The sequence below is a fragment of the Lethenteron reissneri genome, chromosome 26 (assembly GCF_015708825.2).
Source record: "Lethenteron reissneri isolate LAM-NWPU_2019-01 chromosome 26, ASM1570882v1, whole genome shotgun sequence".
Taxonomy (NCBI): Eukaryota; Metazoa; Chordata; class Hyperoartia; order Petromyzontiformes; family Petromyzontidae; genus Lethenteron; species Lethenteron reissneri.
In genome coordinates this window covers 18,609,504-18,632,837 of record NC_083804.1, presented here as the reverse complement: position 1 = coordinate 18,632,837, position 23,334 = coordinate 18,609,504, and the positions used below count along the sequence as shown (strand labels likewise).

Genomic DNA, 23,334 nt, shown 5'->3' with positions numbered 1-23,334 from the left:
GCTGGTGCATGTGTTCGGATGCAGCTTTTTGCATCAACCAGTTCGCATACATCTGCATATCACGTGGTCTTGCAGTGATGACGTCACGGTGGCTCTTTTGGACAGTAAATAAGTCAAATAATATAAATGTTCTTTAAAAAAATACGTACAACTCAAATCAAATGTGTGTTTAATTCGGTTAGAAAAGTCACGTGAAAAAATAAGAGCGTAAGGTCGCATCACCAGACCATGTGGTAGACTGGAAAATCGGTGAACCTGTGCATTTGGATACCTTGGCTATCCACATACTCTGGTTGTGCTCATACTTATATAAATAAGTTTTACGTTTACCTCCTGGCAGACAATGGCCACATCAACACATCTCAATGCATTAGATCCAGGTACAACCTTCCAAATTCTCAGTTCTGTAAGTATCTCCAGATTCAAGACGTGATCACCAGAGCCAGAGGAAGAGATCTGCTAGCACCCCCACGTGCAAATTATAAAATGGCTCCGGTCAGATAAAGCGAGATACAAACTATCTGAGGCATACCAGTTTCTGCTGTTAGGGACTAATAGTGGACAACTTCAGACCCTAGTGATATAGGAGCAAATAGTGAATCGGCCGATCCCCGACAAGACATGGACTCAGATTTGGAAATCCACCTCCCAAGGGGCCAAATCCCCCCCCCCTGAGAACTATCCCATTAAAATTTCTACACGGTGCCTACATGACCAATCAGAGGAGGGCAACGTTTGGTGCAACCTCAACTCCGGACTGCCTGAGGTACATGTGTAATAATGTTCAGGAGGACTTGGACGCCGGGGTTGGAGGCACACTTATTTATTCAGTACAAGGTACAACACAGACCGGGACGTACAGCACTGGAAGGGGTGTCGGCCCCTTCACCCGTCTAACTGGGAAGTCATGCTCTAGGCTACACCTAGCCTGCCTCTAGGTCCTCCACTATCGGGCTAGGGGATGCTAGCTAACCCAGTCCTGGTTAAGCTGGGATTACGGCGCCCGGAGTCCCCAGACCGGCTCTGACAAGAGCATCGGCTCTGGCTCTCGGGGCCACGCCACTGGCTCGGTCCTGGTCGGCCCTGAGAAGGGCAGCGATCCAGGGGAGTCCCAGGGCTCTATCTAGTAGATCTTCCTTCTTCACTGGTTTAAGCTTAATACATACTGCCCCGAGCCCTCCGGCTCACCCCTTTATATATCCCTCCCCCGTTGAGGGGTGGGGCCGCGGGGGATCCCAGCTCCGTGTCAGCCCCCCAGGCTGAACGGTGCGGACGTCGCTGTGAGCACCTCCCCGCGCGCAGACATAGCCACGCCCACTGTGTTTGTTTACCGTCCGACACAACTGTATAACACCCCCTCCGTAACACCCCTACACATGTAGTACACGATTACAAACATTATTTCTGGTCATGTCCGACTATTGCTGAGCTCTATGAACATATAATGGGGGTATTCAATCAGATTAACAATACATCTGTAAAAATAAGTGTGGAAACTAACCTGCGGGGCCTACGATAAGTGGGGCTGACACGCGAATATAACGTTTTGTTTAGGACTTTCAATATAACGGCCTGAAACACAATATTGAGTACGTGAGAGAATCATGAACCCCACTCCCATACTCAATGGCTGAATTAATTAGGCCCGATCTCAGCACTGGAGCATCTGAACTATGAGCTCAGAGACAAGGAAGAAGAATGCAAACGATCACGGGGGTCCATTCCTAAATCTTAGCCCAGCCTTAAATACCTGAGCCCAGAACGGCAATGACCGGCCAATCCTTCCTCCTCCTCCACTAAATAAAATCCCTTCCCCCCACCTGCTCTGACGAGTCCAGTATGCCTGATATCGCCGATGCCCCTGGTACTGCTGTCTGGAACGTCATGATATTGCAATGTATGATGTGAGGATGTGGAATAAAAAAATATTTTATACATATTTTAAAAAAAATTACAGATGGATTTTTTAAAGCCAATAACAAAAAATATCTTCACCCTTCCATATCCGTTGGATCTCAACCTTCCGCGTCTGCTGCATGGTTATGGTGACGAATTAAACTGTGCAGCAGTGATTTATGAAAGTGTTATTAAATCGTAAATGTTGAGGTGTGAAAACAGTATTAGTTATTTAATTAATACGCTAATTAAACGTGTTAGGTGTTTATTATGTTTACATTTAAATAGAGTAATTGTGTAGTTATTCAGTTATTGGCAGTATGTCAGACATACTCCCTGACTGCAAATGTAGGACACCGAGAGCCCAAATAAAACGCACAAATGCGTTTGCATAAGACTCAAACGTCTGCATAGACAGGTTCACAGCCTCACTTCCTGTACTACCACCTCGTTCGTATCCCAGAGACTCACACATGTTCATATTTCACCAACCCTTGCCTCCTAAGCTCTGCATTAAAGACGTGCACCAACACACTTCATATAGATTCCACATCTCCATGGTGGCGACCTGTAAATCGATATGCTAACCACAATTGACTTCCCACAAAATACTGCTTCTTCTATTGACCACAGCGAGGACAGGTGTAGTCAACACCTACAATGGCAATACTTAAGTTCTCGTTTTTTTTTATTTCCAACAAGCGAATAATGTGATATCTCTCTCTCTCTCCAGCGTATGGAAAATATGTGCAAGTCACACGTCCTTAAAATAAAAATTTCATTTACACGCTTTTATTAACTCACTCCGTCTGTTGTATCCTCAAAAAAAAACATTGTAACTAAATTTTTACACACTTCCCAATGTGCTATCGACTGCAAACTTGAAATACCTATGCCATACTGATGACAAGACTATATTCTATCGTTGAAAATAAAAAATATATCTATTTTTAAACAATATTTTTTACGCCTCTAATTGTCGACGGTCAACTGACGTTACCTGTAAATCACCACGTGGTCCCTGGCGTCACGGCAAGCCTCGGGCAGCCACGCCGAGGGGAGGGGCGATGGGGGAAGGGGGCAGGGGGAGGGGCAGCTCGGACAGTACATTTCATTAAAGCGTGTTTTAAAAAAAAAGTATTTTTAAATATTTTAATTGTGATGGGATTTACATATACTTGAAATCGTAAATATACATGATTTTCAAAAAGGCCGAAGTAATCGTATTAGTTGTGCGATGATGCACTTCGAATGTGGGCCAGAGAAATCTAGCATCTCCCAATCAATAATGGAATGACCTGTTCATATGAAAAAAATACCGCAGTTGACTTTCATTGCATGTATGTCAACTTATGTGATATACTCATTAACGAACGAATAATAATAATATTGCCCTTCGTCCAGAAAATCTTCGACGAGTCTTGAGACTTTTTCAGGCACATGCTACATTGGCCATTTCCTCTCATGGTAGGAGACTCTTGCCAGAATTGCTGTGACCTTATCTCCTACAGGGCCAGTTTTCATCGTCACAGAATACTGCCCCCATGGGGACCTCTTGAACTTTCTTCGCCGCAAGCGGGCAAGTTTTTCTATCTACAACGGCGAAGACACTGACAAGGAAGAGCCCTACAAGAACATCAAGTCCATCACCAATGGGTAAAACAAAATAAATTAAAACATATTCTTAGGTTTTTTCACCTTACCATATTCATAAAAAGTATGCGGCCCTTGCCCCACCACCTTCTCCAACCATTATATAAACGGAGTGGTAGCTCCTGCAATCTCTCATTTATACAGCTGTCGTGGCTGTGACGGTACCACCTAAAGACGGAAGCTTGTGTTGCCTCCGAAACGTCGTGATTTTTATTTTATTTTACTTTTTAATGTTTTTACCTACGTGACTTTACCGAAAAAAACCTAAGAATATGAATCCTTGCAGTCACGAAAGCTTCAAATCTAAAATTAAAACATGTTGAATATAAGAACACATTTTTAGAGATATGTTGCAGTTTGGTGATTTGTGTTTATGAATATCCCCTGTAAATATATCTGGAACACAGGCCAGTTTGTAAGGCAACGGTGCTCTATGTCTTTAGAACCCGATTTCAAATCCCCACCGCCAGAACCAATACATTATTGTTATCATCACTATCTCTATAATCTGCATGATAAATAAGCATAGTTTGAAGAGGTTGCACCATGTGAGGAGACTGATAGTGATGAAGAATTGCAAGAATTCCATGCACGGTGTCTCGTATAACTTCAACTATATATTTCGCTTCAATTACGATGTTAGTTGTGTTTAAGAAAACATGAAAATGCATAATAGGCGGGCTGCGAGAAGGCCTCCATCTTCACCATGATTTGCAGAAATCATAAATAACCGACTCTAATATTAAATGCCCGTTACGTAAGAATAATTTTAAATCGAGTTATGCATTGTTCCATGCCCAGCTTGACAGGAGAACCCCTGCACGACGTAATTAATCTCAAGGGCACACTCACCTGGTTGAAGAAACAGACTAGTGTCTACACATCCCAGGCTTCTCTTTTTGAAGAAACAGTCATTAATATTGAGCATTAGTGTGGTTAAATTAAAGTTTCGATTGCTGTTTGGATTTTCTGCAGGAGCACAAAAGAGAGTGAATATTTGTCGGCTCGTGATCTGCCCAAGGCATTGGCTCAAGGTGAGTGCAATGCAAGAAACTTCCCAGTCAATCACAGCCCAGGTGGCACATTTAAAAACAACTTTAGAAATTTTGCTAAGTTGAGAAACGAGCACAATACTGGTGGTAAGTGAGCTCTGCAAAGGCAGGGAGCATTGATGGCCTGCAGAGAATGATGAGTGATCAACATCATGAACGGTGGCGATTGGCCATTGTTTGTCAATGCAAATCGAGATAATGTACAGGAGGTTAAGGACTGCAGACTGAGTAGTTATCAGATGTAAATAGGTCAACATCCAGGTTAGAGTATCCTTAAGTGGTTGAACAGGTAACAAGGGGAGCTGTTAATAAAGGGAATGGGTGAGGTGGCTGGATGGGAAAGGCATCAACTTGTTAAACCGGCACCACTGAGATGCTCCGTTTATATCTGAATTTCTCAAGTTCAGTGAGAAAATGGTCTTGACCTGGTTACCAATGACTGCACACCAAAAAAAACACGACACTACATTTTGTTTATTACAGCTCTGAGACTTCAAATAATTGGTATAATTAATGTGAAATGGCCATTATTTTTACATGTCATGTAAAGATGTGCCTCCAGTGTGAATGGAGAGGTCTTTAGAATTGACTTCAGAAGTAGTTACGTGACATAATCTCCTTGGTGTGTTCTCTAACAGGGTGATGCACTGCTAACTGTAAAGCTTAAAATGTAACTTTGTCCGTGTCATGTCAATTTTAATATAACTGGGAAAATAAATATTTAAAAATGAAAGTGGATGGGTGACCTTTTAAGCAATGAAAGTTGTGAAAGAAGGCAACAGGACGTTTGGTGAATCTAATCTCTATCAGCAACACAGGCCCGAGCATTGTAAGTGGTCAATTGTATAATTGAACAACTGTGGGTTATAATCAGGTGTTAATACAAAAGTAGGTGATCAGTTCCCGAGAGCTGAGTCACCTGGAGGTGTAAAGCTGTGGCAGGTCGTCAAGGAAACTCAGTTTTGAAAGGCGATATGAAGACATGCAGGAAGAATATAACAGGTTTCAGAAAACTGTACTGAACCATGCAATTATCCTCTGTGTGAGTTACGTGTGAGTTGCGTGCTGCGGGTGTTTCAGCAGACAGCCTTATTGGTGGCGATGGCGGTGATGGCAATGACATTGAAGAGGATCATTCCCTTGAGCTCAGAGATCTCAAGAGCTTTGCTCACCAAGTTGCGCTGGGAATGGCCTTCCTCGCCTCAAGACACGTACGTTAATGCGTCCTTGTCTGCCCATCTTACTGTCAGTCCATAATAGAGGTTAGATCGTGTAAATATGTAAATGTGTCGTTAAAACCAGCCACCACCCGACACAGCCAACTAGTAAGGGTTGTCACGTAACAGAACGTGGCCAATTCGTCACTAGTACAGCACGCCGGTGTGTTGGAGAGCCAAGCCACAACAATCCACAAATGTTCCTTCAGTAAATAATACTTTCATTGGTTTTTTTGGCTGATAATTATAAATACATTATCAAATTACAACAAATGGCCACAACGGTTAGCACAGTGAGGCCTTCCTGGAAACACTATCTCTTCTCCATCATCTTCATCATCAGCAGCAGCAGTTTTCACGATGGTATCTGCAACATCGTCAAAGTTATAATCTTCAACAAATGCCATTATCATTGTAAACCTCATCACTATTTTCATTAGCACAATTAGCATCACAAACGTCAAAGCAATATTCATTCTTTATCACTGTAATCATCATTTATCCTTACTATTATCGTCTTCTTCAATAATTGTAATTTTCCTCCTTTGTCTAAATATTCACTTTCATCTTCTCTTCATGTACATGAACCAGTATTTCTATAATAATGCGTTTTCTCAAAACATTCTATATTTCTAATAATGTTTTACTTCTCTGGAAATGTTCTCCAGTAATTCGCCCTCATAACGATCCCTCTAACAATGCCTTAAAATGAAATGTATATAATAGATGTCATTTCGAGATAATGACCCTTAAATTTCGATTTAAAGCTTTCGTGACTGCAGGGATTCATCTTCTTGGTTCTTTCGGTAAAGTCACGTAGAAGGGAAGTAATAAAATAATAAAAATAAAACATAATAAAATAAAATAATTCTCACGACGTTGTGGCTACAACGGCTGCTTGCGTTGTAGCCGAAACGTCGTGAGAATTATTTTATTTTATTATGTTTTATTTTTATTATTTTATTACTTCCCTTCTACGTGACTTTACCGAAAGAACCAAGAAGAATGACCCTTCTTCATGGAACACAGAGAGTGATCATGTTGCTGTTCGGTTTCATGTATCTCCAGTGTGTGCACAGGGACCTGGCTGCCCGTAATGTCCTGGTGTCGACAGCTCACGTCGTCAAAATATGCGACTTTGGTCTTGCACGTGACATCACCTGCGACGACAACTACATCACCCGGGGAAATGTGCGCTCACACAACCAGTGATCAAAACCATCTGTGTGGTTCTGCCTCTCCACATTCTGCTTGTGTCTCTCTCCCGTCGTCTCCTTGTGCCCCCGTGTTCCTTGCCCGCTTTATACTGATGCTAGTTATATACTCATCATTAAAAAAACCGATGCATTAAGTTATGATTTTCTGTATCTGATTTTGTATTTTTAGTCATGAAATGTCATAAAAAGTGCAAACATTTTATCCACAAATTTAGGCGAGCCAAATATTTGTATTAGCATATTTCTAAATCATATGTCCAAATGTAATACATTACAATGCAAACCTGTCGATTAAAACAACTTTTTTAAGCAGTTAAAAAATCAACATACGTTCTAACATTTTATGGGCCAACTATTTAGTTGAGCCAAATTAAAAAATATTGGTTTTAAGATTTGTATAGTTCTAAGCATAGACTCGCCTATATTTTAAGATGTTTCGCCCTTCTAAATTACCATTACAATTTACATCACTCACAATTGGCACTATATGTACTAGATATGTATGCATGTGTATTTGTTCCCGTGTGTCCCTGTGTCTCAGACCCGCTTACCTGTGAAGTGGATGGCCCCAGAGAGCATCTTCCACAGCTTCTACACCTCCCAGAGTGATGTGTGGTCATATGGCGTTCTGCTGTGGGAGATCTTCTCTCTTGGTGAGCTACAGGGCAGGGGGGAGGCAATAAGCAAGACTAAATACATTGTTTCAGATGTTAAGACTCATTGAGTTAAACAGTTCTTTTACAAAGACGGCCAGCCAAATACCCAACAGCAGTGGCGGCAGTTATAGGAGTGGGAAGTTGAAGGACATTGCACTGTTGGAATATGCAAATTAACATGAGGAAAGTGTTACGACTGTATGTCCTATTCCCTGTCAAAAAATATTAGTTTTGTAGTGGCTAGGAGGGGGGATCCCACTTCCAATAATCAAAGTTCTTCACAGAATTAATTTATGCAGCATTCAGTGTATTGACAGTAATATCACATCCATTCATCACCTTGAAAAGTAAAACCCATCTCATGTTGCGACAGATATTCAGATCTCACCATCATCTGAACTCACACACTGAATGTTCCCAGCCTACAGCCTTAATCACTGTATTCAGCTCAAAGGTTGAGTTTGTGTATTCATCATATCGCGTTTCTGTGTCACGTACCCCTGATCTTGAGATCTCTGGCACTGGTTTATGATCTTCTGTCAGTCTCTCTCCCTTCGTCCACTAACTTGTGATTACAGCTTACCAAATATATAAAATCACCAAATGTACAAAATCACCCAAAGCTCTTCCCCAACCTCATTACTGCTACTTCCATTGGTATGCGTGTTTTTTTGTTGCGCAGGTGAAAACCCTTACCCAGACATAGCTGTGGATGGGAAATTCTACAGGATGATTCGTGATGGATACCGCATGGATGCTCCTGAGTTCGCCCCATGCAATGTGTGAGTTAATCCCACCTCTTTCACTCTGAAGATCAAGTAAACCGTGTTACTTTCCCGAGTATAACGTTATTGCATTCTACATATATTGCATAACATCCTGTGTTAAGTCAAACAAATTCTCCAACACGATTTCGACTTAATTCAACATCAATTGTCGTCATTGAGATTGCTCCTAAATCCCCCAAAAACCGAAGATCTTGCTACTTTCTTTAAACAAATTTTAAGTTTAATTCCCTTCACCTATTATGGATATCAGAAGCAACATAATTTGAACAAAAGGAGTGCTTAAAATACTTGGGTTTACTGATTGATTCAAAACTTGCATTCAAACCCCATTTTGATCACATCTAAAAGAAATAAAATAAAAACTAAGTTTTTTTTTATACAGAAACAAACATTGTTTGATTGTGCCTGCAAATTTTGGAACCTATCGTTTTACCACTTTTTGACGACTGTGCCACTTCTTACAGATCAGCTACTAATGAAACACGAAACAGACAAAAATTGCTTTATCATTTTACTCGTCGATTTGCAGTGAATGTACCATACAGGACCCACCATTGTGACCTATACTTGAAATCCAATCTCATTACTTGCTGCAAGAACAAATCTACATTGGGCCCTGTTCATCTATAAAATCCTTATTCACAAATCTGCGCTTTACCTAGCTAATTCATTCACCCCATTGTCAAACCCAAGAAACTACAGTCTTGTTTTTTTGTCCGAGTCAACTTTTGTTTTGAGATGTTTTATTCATTGAATTTTGATTTATTTTAATGCAGTTGTTTTCTATTCCTCCTGTAATGCAGTTGTTTTTGCTGTGATTTATATTTGCTTAATTTTTTTTTTTTGCAAAAGTGACCTGGGTCAACAAAACAAAGTACAACAAAACATGACTGTTAGACTAAATGGGGGATCTTTAATTATGTTTTATGTTCTGGCAGCTACCAAGTGATGCTGGACTGCTGGAGTGGTGACCATGAAAATAGACCCATGTTTAATCAGCTCGCACAGCTCATGAGTGAGCTGTAGTCAAGTCCAAGATGCTTCAGGCATGAAGTCACACTGTGTCTATCGCCTCTCTGTGAAGTGTATTCATGAGCACTTAACCATAGCCCTTTCGCTCCCGGCCTTGTAAACGTCTACCCCTTATGCCCCCACCACCCCCCCGTTAACACGCACATGCTTATGCTTTTAAGGCATTGTAGGGCTTATATTCCCACAATGTAGTGGTTCTTGAATATTGTTTACTTCAGTATGTTATGATTGGATTTTATTTTAGTGTTTGATGTTCGAGACCAGTCCTTGGTCTCCAAGCTGACGCCAGGACATTTCCTCAGGTCTTGTCCTTTTAATGCTTTTTTAACCAGGAAAACCTCACTGAGTCTCATGTTTATTTTTCAGTACGCTCCTGCAACATTTTCGCACTAGTGTGGTGGTTATTGGTTTGTAGATTCCAATTGAGGAATTGTTAATCTTTGGAAAATTTGGATCGTCATACCTGCACAAAATGCATTTTTGTGTGCAAATTATGTCAGAGGATCTGACAAATCCATTGTGATGCAGATAGTGTGTTTGTTCATGGTTAATACACCTCAGGGACGTGCGGACAGGGGAGGCAGGGGAGGCAGGGGAGGCAGAGCCTCACCTGTTATACTCCAAATAGCTGTTACGAAAAGTTACAAAAAAGAATAATCAAATAAAATAAATATTAAGATTTTCCACTGATCTGTGCTATAAATGTCATTTCTGTACGAATCCAATCATTTTTATAGTAAAAACCGCCAAATCTCCGCAGCTCCGCTGCAAATACAAGGAGAGACTATAGGTGAGGCAGCGACGAGCTCAGCCTCCCCTCTGATTGCGCAACCCCTCAGTAACTGGATGTAGCGCGGACAATAAGCGCGTGCCTGTTACTATCTCAGTATGTCACCAATATAATGCTTGTAGACCCCTTCATTTCATGTCCTCGCCTTCCATACACCAGGTAACTTATTTCACGAATGTGTATAAAAATATTTAGGCTCGCTGGTCTCGTCATGAAACTGCAATGAAAAAGCACCAGGGGAGGCAGCTATCACATCTGCCTCACTGATGGGGACGTGTCTAACATGCCCCCTCAGTGAGGACACGCCCCCTCCGTGAGGCCACGCCCCCTCCGTGAGGCCACGCCCCCCTCAGTGTGTGAATCTGGCTCTGACACTAGCCAGTGCTTCATAAGGGCGGTCGCTGTGCCACGTCACCGTCCTTGATCTTAGCCTCAAAAGGTGTGGCCTTGACTGTCCTTGAAGGCTCTGACTACGTGGGTATTTCAAACTGGTCACATGTAACCAAGGTTGAGATCATTAGCATATTAGTACTAGGTAGTATATCAATGCAGTATTGTCTCAATATGTATATCCCTCAAATGTTACGGTGTTTTGGAGATGCATTCACCTTTAAATGTTTTTCTATCCAAATAGTTTGGAAACTTTTTTTACTTCAGTATATCAAATCTGACATTGGACGATGACATTGGTTAGACATTGAAGCTGAATAATGAGAGCTGAAGCTTAACTGAAAATAATCAACCTTGAAAGCAATAAACACGCGTATCTGAAATATGAAACTGATATGAAAACCTGGTCGAAAAAATTGAATCTAAAATAACATAGGTAAAAAACACAAATCGGTTGCAAAAACAAATGATAGTCATTGTCAACTGAAACTTTAGATGCATCCACATATGGATAGGTTTCTGCTAAGGCTTGATCCACTTCAGGAAGGGATTTTGTGTGGACTGTCTTATTGCAGCAGTAAATTAAGATTGATGAATTACAGTAACTTAGTATTTCAATTGAAACCTTTCGTGACTGCAGGGATTCATATTCCTTTGTACGTGACTTTACCGTAAGAACCAAGAATATAGTAACTTAATCATTGATAATACAATTGTCGAGGTGCACAGCATCCAACGTATTACTGCAGAAATCGCAGCTACCATGCTCAGTGTGTCATGATTCTTATACGAAGCTTTATTTCCCCAAAATAAATTGTGCCTTAAACATGTGTTAACATTAGCTGGTATGTAATTTTTACTCTGGTAATAGAAAACGTGTAATATTGGTAAAACTGAAAATACTAAAAAAGAAATGCTGTTTTTCAGTTGCTCTTTTTTCCTATTTGTCTAGATGTGAGATTACGTGTTTGGGAAAACAGTGCTGGCAAAGGCATATCGTGGACTAGGTGTGGTCTGAGTACAATGCTATTCTTGCGTATACATCAATATTTTCAGGAGCTAAATGCCAATGTCGAGGTCTTTCCTGGAAGGTTCTGAAGGAGGGCAATTCATGATTTGGTCTTTTCACAGATCTGTATCATGTGGGGCTTGAAGGCCAGGCTGCTATCAATGATAACCCCGAGATATGTCGAAATAGGGTCATAGCACACTGAACTACTACAGAAGGACACACCAATAGTGGCATCTGCAACATGATTGTTTAAGTGGAAAGTTCTTTTGGTAATTTGGATGGATTCGGTCAGTCTCCAGTGACAGAAATATGCTTGCAATAACATTAGATCAGTTAGAGTATTGGCAATGTTATTAAAGGCGATGACATCTTATATATGATGAACATGTGAGATGATGTGCAGTGACACACCCTGAGACACTGCTAAGATGATCTCCCTGCTTTTCCCCAAACCTTGGGCCTACCCCTCTAACCCCGAGCTCTGATTAGCACGGTTGGCTACGTACGGTGCTAAAGAAGAATGTAGTGAGTCCAACTGAGTCATAGACGTTGTCTATGGAGCAACACGTTTTATTCAACTCTTAGCACAACATACTCCAGGCTATTAACACAGCACACTCTCGGGTGGTGACCACCCAACTAACCACGCTACAGCGGAACTAGACACGGTTCCACTATCCCGGTCCGGACCACAAGCTGGGTCCCAGACCGCGTGGCTGGAGGCTTCTTCAAACTTGAAGTGGATCTCCTGCCTCTCCAACAGTAAGAACCCCGAGCCCCTCACAGAGCTCCCCTTATATCGGGCCGGGCTGGTGCTGGCTCCGCCTCTCGCCCCGCCCACCTCGATCTCTCTCGCCCTTGCCCGAAGGCTCTCGAGAGTTCTTCCTGGACCATGTGACCACCCATTGGCCCCCTCCACCGGTGGCCCCCTCCATTATAATCTGGTCACATGTCCCCAGGTCAGCCAGAGTATCATGCCCCCAACGTAACCCTAGCTGGCTCACACTCTCTCGCTCTCTCAACGGGAGCCCGCACTGCACGCTGTGCATGGCCATCGCGCTTAACCAGCGCTCACCCAAGCCCCCACTAGGGCTGGTACTACACCACGTGTCCCGGGTGTACACACAACAGTATACATCCCGCCGTGGCCTCACAAGCCCGGCACCACACAGTGACATTCCCAGTCACTACATATACATAACATTGCTGTTACTGTTACTTGATACACTGCTGTTATTAATTCGCGTCACTGCCCCTCTAACCTGGCCGCTCACACATCACATGCACACTCGCCTACCCCAGCCCACCGTGCACCTGCCTAACTTACAAGAACACGGGCCAGGTAAGAAACATTGTATTAAACATTTAACAAATTCCACCAATAACTCCCCTCACCACTAATCTAAAGCTAACTAACACTAACACGCTGAAGATCAAATGAACCGACACTAACCAGAAAACCCAAACCTAGCCCCACCCAGCTCCCACAAAGCTTACACTAACAAACTCCTACTAATCTATTAACTAGACTAACACCAGCTAACCCAGGACATCAGCCTCTAGCCTCATCTTTCCCGTCCCAGCACTCACTAAAAACTCATTCTAGCCCCCCCTACTAATTTCTCGTCCCCCTTCCCCTACCCCCCTCATCCCGCAGTGCCGCCCAGCTCCTCGTCTACATGTTTAGTGGGGGCGGGAAGTGGGCGTTGCCTGGAATCTTTCGAGCAAACAGCCCAAAACACGTTGGTGGGGGGCGATGATGGTGGGGACCATCCATGGCCGTGGCACCAAAGATATTAATGACAGGTCACTTAAACATGTAGTCCTCGTTTAACGCGGTAGATGCGTTCCAGAAAAGTGCCGCGTTAAGTAAAAAACGCATTAACCGAAAACGATTTCCCCATAAATTTAACGATAAGGTTTGGCGAGATTCGATATATGCACACACAGTAAGATGGCTGGACAATAATTGAGGCTATGCCGCTGTCTTACTCTATCATTCCACGTATATATCATACCGCTCAGCCGCACGGCTCAAGAAAGTAGTTTGTCGTAAACTGCTCAGAAACGACGTTATAACGGGCGCATTCCACGTAATAACGGGCGCATTCCACGTAATAATGGGCGCTTTCTGGGTTGTGCAAAAAGTGTTCCCCAATGGAAAAACTATGTTATAGCGAAAATGCATTGTGTGAACACGCGTTAAGCGAGGACTTACCGTATATGTAAAATATCAACGGTGGTAGTACGAAGCCTTGAGGGAGGCCATTGTTCATAATTCTGCTGCGACTGTTTACTTGTGATGTGTACCCTGAATGTGCGGTTGCTGAGCATCATGTTGATTAGGTTTACAGTTTTATAAAATGGCATCTTATGATTTTCAGCAGCAGGCCATGATGCCAAATGGTGTCATAGGCAACAGAGAGGTCAATCCTTACTGTGCAGTTTTGTTATTGTTGCTGCTGGAAACCAGCTTCTATGAGAGTAGTGAAGGCAATAATCTGCTCTTAGCAGCTACGACCAATTCAATATCTAGCTTGTTCAGGAGGCAGTTGCAGGCCAATAATGGGGAAAAGTCTGCTGAGCACATTCCATCAGCTTGGAAGTGGAGGACAAGAGGGATATTAGTTTTGCGGCTATCCAGGTTTCAGGAAGGTGATGACTTTGACTTTCTTCCATGCTCTCGAAAGTTTGCCTCTGTTGGTTTTGAGGCATGTAGGTTCTGGAGGTGCTGCCAGGTTTTAAGGCTGGGGTGAGTGAAGTCCAAGTTTGCAGTGACATCTCCCAATGTTTTATAGATTCCAGCAGTGTGGTGCCCTTATCTTGGTCAAAAGTTCTGATGAACTCTATCAAGAGTTCTCCTGTTTATGGTTACCAACATGGTAATGAGCTTTTCCGATACCCTCAGGGATGTTGTTTTTTTAGCAGTAAATGACAAGGAGTTTAATAAAATTATCGAAGTTTTCAGGCTTTTGCTCAAGGTTCTTCAATTGGGCTTCATTTATTTTTCGTAGCCAGTTCAGCTGTCTTCGGAGAGTTACAAAGCAGCCATGGTTTTGAGGTTATGATTCAGTATCAGTAATGCAATGTGCGTGACTGCCAGTCTGTATCGGCTCTTCAGAAAATTGCCTCTAATTGTAGGCATAGCAGTTAGTGGCTGTCTATTCTTGTCCTTTAAGACAAAACACAAGTCGAGTCAACTTTCATCTGGCTTTGTGAAATGTGCCTGGCTACTTATGGTCATATATAAGGAATGTGACTTGTGCCAACGATTGTTACTTGAGTTTCTGTCCGACTTCATCATTTTCTGAGTTGCACACTGTGTGTGGTGGCTAGTGAAGTGATCCACACATATAGCCGGGTAAGTGTCTGCTGGCAGAGGTAGTGGTGGTCATTCCTTATTCCGGGGATTATATACATTGATGATCGTTACATGACCAACTGTGATGGTTATAGACGATGTGCCATAATTTGTGATACAGTGGACATGAAAGCATAGTTTAGGCCTTGTCTGATAGGGTGGTAGATTGCAGCAATAAGGATGTATCCATTTATTCTGTAACTTGCATCCACGTGTTGTCCTCGTCTCCTGTAAGGTGATGATGCAGTGCAATTTTCCCTTCAGTTTCTGTCCAGGAAGTCACATTTAGGTCTTGGGAATCCTTAAAAGTCTAGTTGGTACACTAAGACCTTGTCAGATTGGTTTCTGGCCCTCAACAGGGCCTTTTATGCATTCAGCTCTTCTGATCAAATCTGAATTCGAATTAACGACATAAATTTTGCCAAGATGACGGCATTCGTTGTGTTGAAGGTAACACGAAAACACAACAGGTGGGCCACAATAAGCCTACTGTTTCCCACCCTGAGTACAATTGAAGAGTAGATTTGTCCTGTAGGTACTACATTAATATTTATCTGCGTCCAGTGTCAACAGAGCAAATGCTTCCGACCTGACAAGGTGCCATCCTGAATATTTTTTAAGTCGCACCTACAAAAAACAGGCATGAGCAGCTACAAATTCTTTTATTGCTAATTTAGTTATGGTTTTAATATTTACCAGATAATTGACATGTTTTTTTTTATTCGGTACGGAAACCCTTCTGTAATCCAATGCAGAAACCTCTTTTCATCCAATACATCATCATCATCACAGTCCTTGGCCAGACAGTCCGTAGGTGTCAATTGCACATTTCGTCATGTTTCCACTTTCCTCTGTTCTGTGCCAAAATGGTTCTTTCCGTTAAGCTAATTTTTCGACCCACTCCTGGTTATTCGACTGGGGGACAAGGACACTGTTCTCCGAGCCGATGTCCTTCTTCTCTGGCCGTCATGCCCGACCCTCCTTTTTATCCAGGCTTGGAACTGGCTCAGATATCCACCAGATTGTGTACCCGCGACGTGGAGTTCTTCCAATGCAGGTTCGACATCACGTAAGGAACCCTTGACACGTATACTGTATTATGTGTTATTCGGTATATTATTATTAGCGTTTGCACTGTGTTCCGAGCCAATGAACAGCATCATCTTCAGCATGGTGAAGCGCCGATAGTCCACCGTCAAAACATGTCAATGGACATTTGTGACATCGTCTGTGATGCTCCACAGCTGCAGGTTGGGTCAATAGCCTGACCCCATTGGACGAGGTTGACCGCGCAGCGACCTTGTCCCGTCCGGAATGTTATTCAGTGCAAATAACCCTTCTTTAAAAGTTATTAAAGTCTGATCTTCGTTGGATGTGTTGAAATATATACATTATGAATGCCTTGTGGCATTCGTATAGGCAACATTGAAAGTGATGGAGTTATTGAAATTATTCTTGTCTTGTCAGCCAGTCAGGCAAGTCAGGCTACAGAGAAGATCCTGATTGCTGGGCAGCAAAATCTGTCATCCTGAAATCAGAACGATGACCATTTGGGCCCCCCAAAATTTGGGTGGTGAGGCAGATGCGGTGAGCTAACCTGTGTTTATTTCTTTGAGCGCTAAAAAAAAAAAAATTTAGCACCAATATAGTCGAGTAAATGTTTATAACTAAAAAAATATATGATAATTGAAATGTTCTGCCCCCTCTCCCTCATTGGGGCCCCAAAGGCATATTTGAATATAAGTTTTGAGAGAAAACGATTATTGTAACGAAATTCACAAATTAAATGAATTCCAATTATTATAATACGCTTGTTTAGCCAGGAAAGCCTTGCAAAGTATCAAGACTCCGCAAGGTTTGCAGTCGGGGGGGCTATTTTGCTGCTCTGTAAAATCTCAGTTGAGTAATGTTCCGGTAACTTTTCAGTATAGGAATATGTCGCCAATAAGAGTTACATTGTATGTGGTGGGTTTGTTTTTGCTACAGGAGTAAAGCATGAGCGTTTTACACAGCCATGCCTTCAATGGAAATATTCCAACTATTCTCGATTGATGGTTACAACCTTGATCCTATAGCACTGTCAATAACACTGTGATTGTAAAATGCAGCGCATTGAAAGTCCTGTACAAGTTATTTTAAAAAATGTAAGTGAAATATTGCACTTGAAGCCAGATAAAAAAAAACTCAATAAAGAATGCTGATTTCTTTAATTCTCACCATGTGTAGTTCGTTGTCCTTCCCCCGCACCTCTGATTAGCACAGTTGGCTACTTACGGTGCTAAAGAAGTTCCACATACATATACACATAAGTCTTCATTTTTCCGACCCATTATATAAGACTGATGTAAAACATTTAGCCTAAGTGTTTCAATTATAGTGAATTTGGGATAAAAGCATCATATGGTCTGTGTCTCGGCCTCGCTGTGCGCTGCGTTGCACCACTATCCAAGTAGTTAACCTCGCATTCAATAAACCTACAGAGCCAGGGTGAACATCTGACTCCAAACGTATTTAATGAATAGAACGAGGTAAAACTTATGGAAAAAACACGGCACAAAATACAGCATCTGTTAATACTTGGAATATCAATACAATTGTAACGCGATAAACGGGGTACTTACCTGCACTAGCAGACATCCACCAGTAGGGTGTGATGTGTGGACCACCAAGGTTCCCCAGACCCCAAGAGGGAGGCTGGGGGAAGATTCCAGGTCCCTCTGGAACTCTCTGGAAGGGAGGAGTGGCCAGGGGCGTGGGGACCCTGGCAGGTGTATAAAAGCCGGACCCCTGACCGGGTTCGGCAATGTTCCTCAAGCCGAAGACTGAAGACCGGACTTAGAGTAGGACCCTGGGTACCCCCAGACCCGACATCCTTGTAAGGGCCGGGACTGAGTGGGCCAGTGACCGGGACCTGAGGACCTTGGCTGGGTCGGGTCAGGATAGCCTCCCCTAGGGCCTCTAGCCGGAGGGCTGAAAGTTAGAGTGGTCCCCAGTGTGAGGAGGCATGATAGCCCGGAGGCCATACCTCCCCAGGTAGCGTGTGTAAGGGGCCGTTACTCCTTTGTGTTAGAGACCCTGTACTGAGTAATTTGTTGAATAAAAGTGTTGCCTCAAGTACCGGCTCTCCTTCATCTTTGGGCTCACTACACAATGAACACTGCAGCATCATAACATTATCTTAGATAACATGAAACTCAACAATAGGTCCTGGATGGACCAGGCACCTACATTAGCACTGAATAACTACACAAGAGAATAAGCTATGGTGTTAAATAAGGTCACATTGTGTAATCACCTTACTGCAGTCTAAATGTACAGCGCTGCACATAACACTGAACTGTGGATGAGATACTTCTTCATCCTTGTTCTCAAGATCGCATTAAAGTTACATGGGTACAAGTCTAACTCGACTTATTTAATTACAAGTAACATTCACAATAATGCAAGTGGCAGGCTTCGTTGTTAACTAGGCCTCATATTTATCATAACAATTTAACAGCATTATGTAATGCATTTACAGCATTATAACGGCAATCCTAACATAACAGCATTCCCAGTATTATAAAAACATAAATGAACTTACAGACAATGCTTCTTAAAGTTCCACGATGAACAGATGCAGCTGTCTTCACTGAGACGCTATTTGTGCCTCCATTTTGTACTCTGAGTAATGGCTGACACCCTGCCTCATGGCTTCGAGAATGTTAAATCGTAACTTCCTGGTCACGTGACCAAACTCAACACCATGTCGGGAAATTCCTGTGTAATCAACACCCCCATACCTGCCATGGGGCAGAACAGCCTGCTATTGTGAACGATGTGTTAATTGAGTAAGGCAATGCACGAAATACACCACACATAAATCACTGGGTAACTGTTAAGGGGCTGCAAGCATCCGGTAGACGCATTTTGCTATGTCTGCGGCCAATTTGTCAAGACAAGAGCGAAAAGTACTCTGTGGAAGCATCTGCTAAGATGTGTGAGGCCTAGAAGGCATATTTCGGCATGCCTGTCGGGGATCAAGATGAACCCTGGGAACCTCACTTCACCTGCGAGCAATGCAAAAATACTCTGGAAGGTAAGATGGACAATTGTTGCTCGGAATTTAATGTTATAAAATTTGTATAAAATGTTTAAATTGTAAAGTTTTGAATGTTTTACAATTTTCAATGTTATTGAAAAAATATATCATATATGAAAAATGTTGCGAGAATCTCTTCCACATTAGTCATGGGTGAAATAAATGTATTTTTGTAGGATGGTACAGAGGGGAAAAGAGAGCCATGGTATAATCGTAAATCTCGAAAAACTACTCACTTCAAAATCTTTTGTAGTAAATTTGGCATTACTTTAGGATAAATACATGTTAATTTTGATTCATATGTTGTTATTTTATGACTTTATGTGACCGAAAAGACACAAATTCGCCCGTTTTCTCATTGAAAATAGGTAAATTTCAAAATATCACTGTCCTGGTCACAAAAGCAAAGTTTGTGGGGAATAATAGCCATTTTCTATACTTTTTAGGCATAAGCAATTACGAAATAACACTTACTACCCAGGTACAGGAATTGTGTTACATAGTGTTATCTAGCATATATTGCTGTCCCTCTAACAATGCTCTATCTAATAATACTGACCAAATAATGCCCTCGCTCGGAATTCTCTCATGCATTTTCTCCAAAAGTAATCCTCCCAATGTTTTCCTTCTCTCGTAATGTTCTGTTCTCAAGTAATATGAATAATGATCTCTCAAACAATGCGCTACAATTAAAATATATAATAGGTGATGCTTCAGGCAATGGCCCTCCTCAGAGTATACATAATTCATGATAACATAAATAATTTACGGCCTATGAGGGGCCATCTGTGCTAGTGCACCACTGCAAATTCAGGATCAACAAATAATGGCACTAACAATACATTGTCACCATGGTCTGAGCTTCATAGAAAACTCTAATCTCGCTTTTAAAGTTCCCGGTCCCAAGCTCCCAATGTAACCCCACAATTTAAATATGGTTTATTATGAGCGTGGTAAAGGACATGGAGAGGTGTAAATTTAGATTTAAAGCTTTCGTGACTGCAGGGATTCATCTTCTTGGTTCTTTCGGTAAAGTCACGTAGAAGGGAAGTAATAAAAATGAAACATAATAAAATAATATAATAATAAAAATAAAACATAATCAAATGATGTAATAATATGTTTTATTATGTTTTATTTGTATTATTTTATTACTTCCCTTCTACGTGACTTGACCGAAAGAGCCAAGAAGATGGAGAGGTGTGTTTGGGCACATGCATGTGGTATGAGTGTGACTGTGTGTAGGGTACACTTGTATATGTAGGGTACACTGTTGGGATATCGATGGAACATGCCAACAACCCTTCGCCTTCACCGACACTCCCACATTTTCAGCATACGCACAGACACAATGTTTAGACCCAGGAAAATAGTTGTCCACAAGCTGTTCCGTGGTGCTCCATGCTGAGTTTTTCCGGAGCATTGCTATTGGGATGACCGTTTTCAGTACATGGGGGGGGTTGGCTCCTTTGTTGCACTGGAGTCGGATGTAAGGAGGACTAGGATTGTGAGACTAGATCACAATACTTCACCCTAAAACTTCAATGAGAAGGAAATTATCGTTCGTGCGTTATGTTAGAGTATATGTTGACCTTCTTTTGCACCATACGTAGCCAACTGTGCTAATCAGAGGTGCGGGGGAAGGACAAGCAACTAAACACAAAAAGCAGTTCTAAAGAAATTAGTTTTCAATATAGATTTTAAAATGCATAGCTTCAATGGCTTCCTAATATCGGAAGAGCGTTCCAGACGTCCGCAGAAGTGCCTCTGAAAGCACGCGATCGTCTTTGCTCGATGGCCAGCCAAAAGCCACTGCGAGGATGACCGGAGCTCGCGTGATAGTTTATGCTCCTTGATGAAATCAGCAAGGTATTGTATTTCATGTGACAAGAACTTTGTGTCATGACTGCCACCTTAAAATGCATTCGTTCGGTAACTGGAAGTCAATGCAGCTTGGCAAGCACTAGATAGAGATGGTCGGATTTTGCAGTACCCGTAACGACACGTGCCAGAGAATGTTGTACACGCTGCAGCTTGGTAATGTTTTTGCCAGACGTCCCGTCGAGTAGTGAATTTACAATACTCGAGCCTTGTTGATACTTTGCTACATGGCTATGTCACGACTCAATAGTGGCCGAATGTGATGTAGAGCTAAGATATGAAAATTGCAGGGCTTTACTATGTTTTCCATGTGGTGATCAAACGACATTCTGGTCGAGTATGGTGCCGAGGCTCTTTAGATGAGTAGAAAACTGAGTCCTGGGGTCCGTAACCACCACACCTGATTCTCCCACAAAAGTAGTAGTATATCTAAGTAGCATAATATTTAAGAATATAACCAATCATATGAGCAAGCCAGCTTGAGGAAAAGTTTACCTACCATCAACCACATACATACTGTAAATCATATTATGAAAAAAAGACTAATGAATTTCCTATCTCAATATATGCCTAGTCTTTTTCTTTTTAAAAGATATTGACTGCAGTACATGTACATGTATCGTGTATGGTTATACTGGTAGGAACGAAGTGGACCAGCCTACAATAGATTATATCGTCCGTCTGTCCGTCCGTGTAGCAACATCGCCCCCTACTGCAAACACTTGGCATGACCCTACAACAACCTTTAGACTCAGTGACGCTTTCCTAGCGAAACAAGTGTAACATTCCCTTATAATTCCTTGAGATAGCTTTTAATTAAAACTTGTAAGTTAAAATTTAACTCACAGCGGCCTAAAGCCTACAGCTAGGCCTAAAGCCTCGAACAACGCCTCAAACTCTCCCTTCGTATCGTACCCCCGCGTGTGTGCAAGAGAGTTAATGTTTAACAATGTTACATTCCCTGATGCTTTTAAATACAAACATTTAAATTTAAAGCTTTTACATAAATGATAAAAACATTTAAATAAAAAATTAACTCACGGCGGCCTAAAGCCTACAGCTAGGCCTAAAGCCTAGAACTAGGTCTCAAACTCTCCCTTCGTATCGTACCCCCGCGTGTGTGAAAGGGAGTTAATGTTTAACAATGTTACATTCCCTGATGTTTTTAAATAGAAACATTTACATTTAAAGCTTTTACATAAATAATTAAAACATTTACATTAAAAATTAACTCACAGCAGCCTAAATCCTACAGCTAGGCCTAAAGCCTAGAACTAGGCCTCACACTCTCCCTTCGTATCGTCCGATTAGGTGTAGCAACATCGCCCCCTACTGCAAACACTTGGCAGGACCCTAGAAAAACCTTTAGACTCAGTGGGGCTTTCCTGGCTAAACAAGTGTAATAATACATTATGTTTATATTCTTTGGTTATTCGTTCCTACCAGCCCACCCCGCAAAGTCCTGTTTTAAGAACTCACAAAAGGCCGAAATATAACGGATTCAAATTTCACACTTAACTTCTAATTTAGCAATCTTTGGAGAACGTAATCAATCAGGTTACGCGTTAACTGTGTTAGCCGACTCTCTGTGTTCCATTGCATTACATTTCCAAAAAAATGCTAGGTTTGTTTTCTCAAACTGCCTATTTCTCCCTAGAAAATGTACCAGGCTCTCATAGGTCCATTCGCTCTTTCTCTCCCCCGGCCGCTGCGGGGTGGATTTCTACACAACTCTCTCTAAAATTTACCAGGCTTGTTGGGTCTTTCTCTCCGGCCGCCGCAGGGTGGATTTCCACACAGCTCTCTCATTGACAAGCTAATTTCTCTGTACCAGCAGACCCACCTCTCTCTCTACCCCCCTTCTCTCTATTTAAGGCCTCGACACAGAGGCATTTGGTCTCTGTGTGTCTATGTTGTGTGTCTATGTTGTGTGTCTTTGTGTTCTCTCTCTGCTTGTGTCTGTCTGTGTGTCTCCGTGTCTGTGTTTTGCCTCTATCTCAAATGTAGTTCTACCTGATGACGATTGCTTGTGTTGCAATGGAAACGTCGTATATTATTTAATTTATTTCCTTTCTACGCGACTTTACCAAAAGAACCAAAGAGTGATTCAGAAATACTCATACCCATTTTTTAAATGAGATTAGATTAAATTGATGGCTAATAAGTTGACATTACTGATCATTTAAAATTATGCATTCGTTTGAAAAAACTGCCAGCTTTTACATGTTAACCATGTGTGAGTGCCATGTCGATTTCTTGAAAGGTTTAGATGGGTACACTCCAATATGAAAATAATTGCACAGTGAAA

General features: G+C 42.0%; 1 protein-coding gene across 2 annotated transcripts in view; it reads left to right on the top strand.

Annotated features, from left to right (window-relative positions):
* LOC133347777 (macrophage colony-stimulating factor 1 receptor 1-like) overlaps positions 1-13,040 on the top strand; it is a 34,653-nt gene extending 21,613 nt beyond the window's left edge. The window contains exons 14-20 of one of the 2 annotated variants that reach the window (XM_061560374.1): positions 3,408-3,552; positions 4,525-4,583; positions 5,685-5,812; positions 6,887-7,009; positions 7,577-7,688; positions 8,374-8,473; positions 9,418-13,040. In XM_061560374.1, the coding sequence (XP_061416358.1) occupies positions 3,408-3,552; positions 4,525-4,583; positions 5,685-5,812; positions 6,887-7,009; positions 7,577-7,688; positions 8,374-8,473; positions 9,418-9,505 (755 nt within the window). In that variant the 3' untranslated portion in view covers positions 9,506-13,040. Of the gene's footprint in view, positions 1-3,407; positions 3,553-4,524; positions 4,584-5,681; positions 5,813-6,886; positions 7,010-7,576; positions 7,689-8,373; positions 8,474-9,417 lie in introns of both variants that reach the window. The other variant, XM_061560375.1, reaches the window with a different exon arrangement.
* The last annotated feature ends 10,294 nt before the right edge of the window (positions 13,041-23,334 follow it).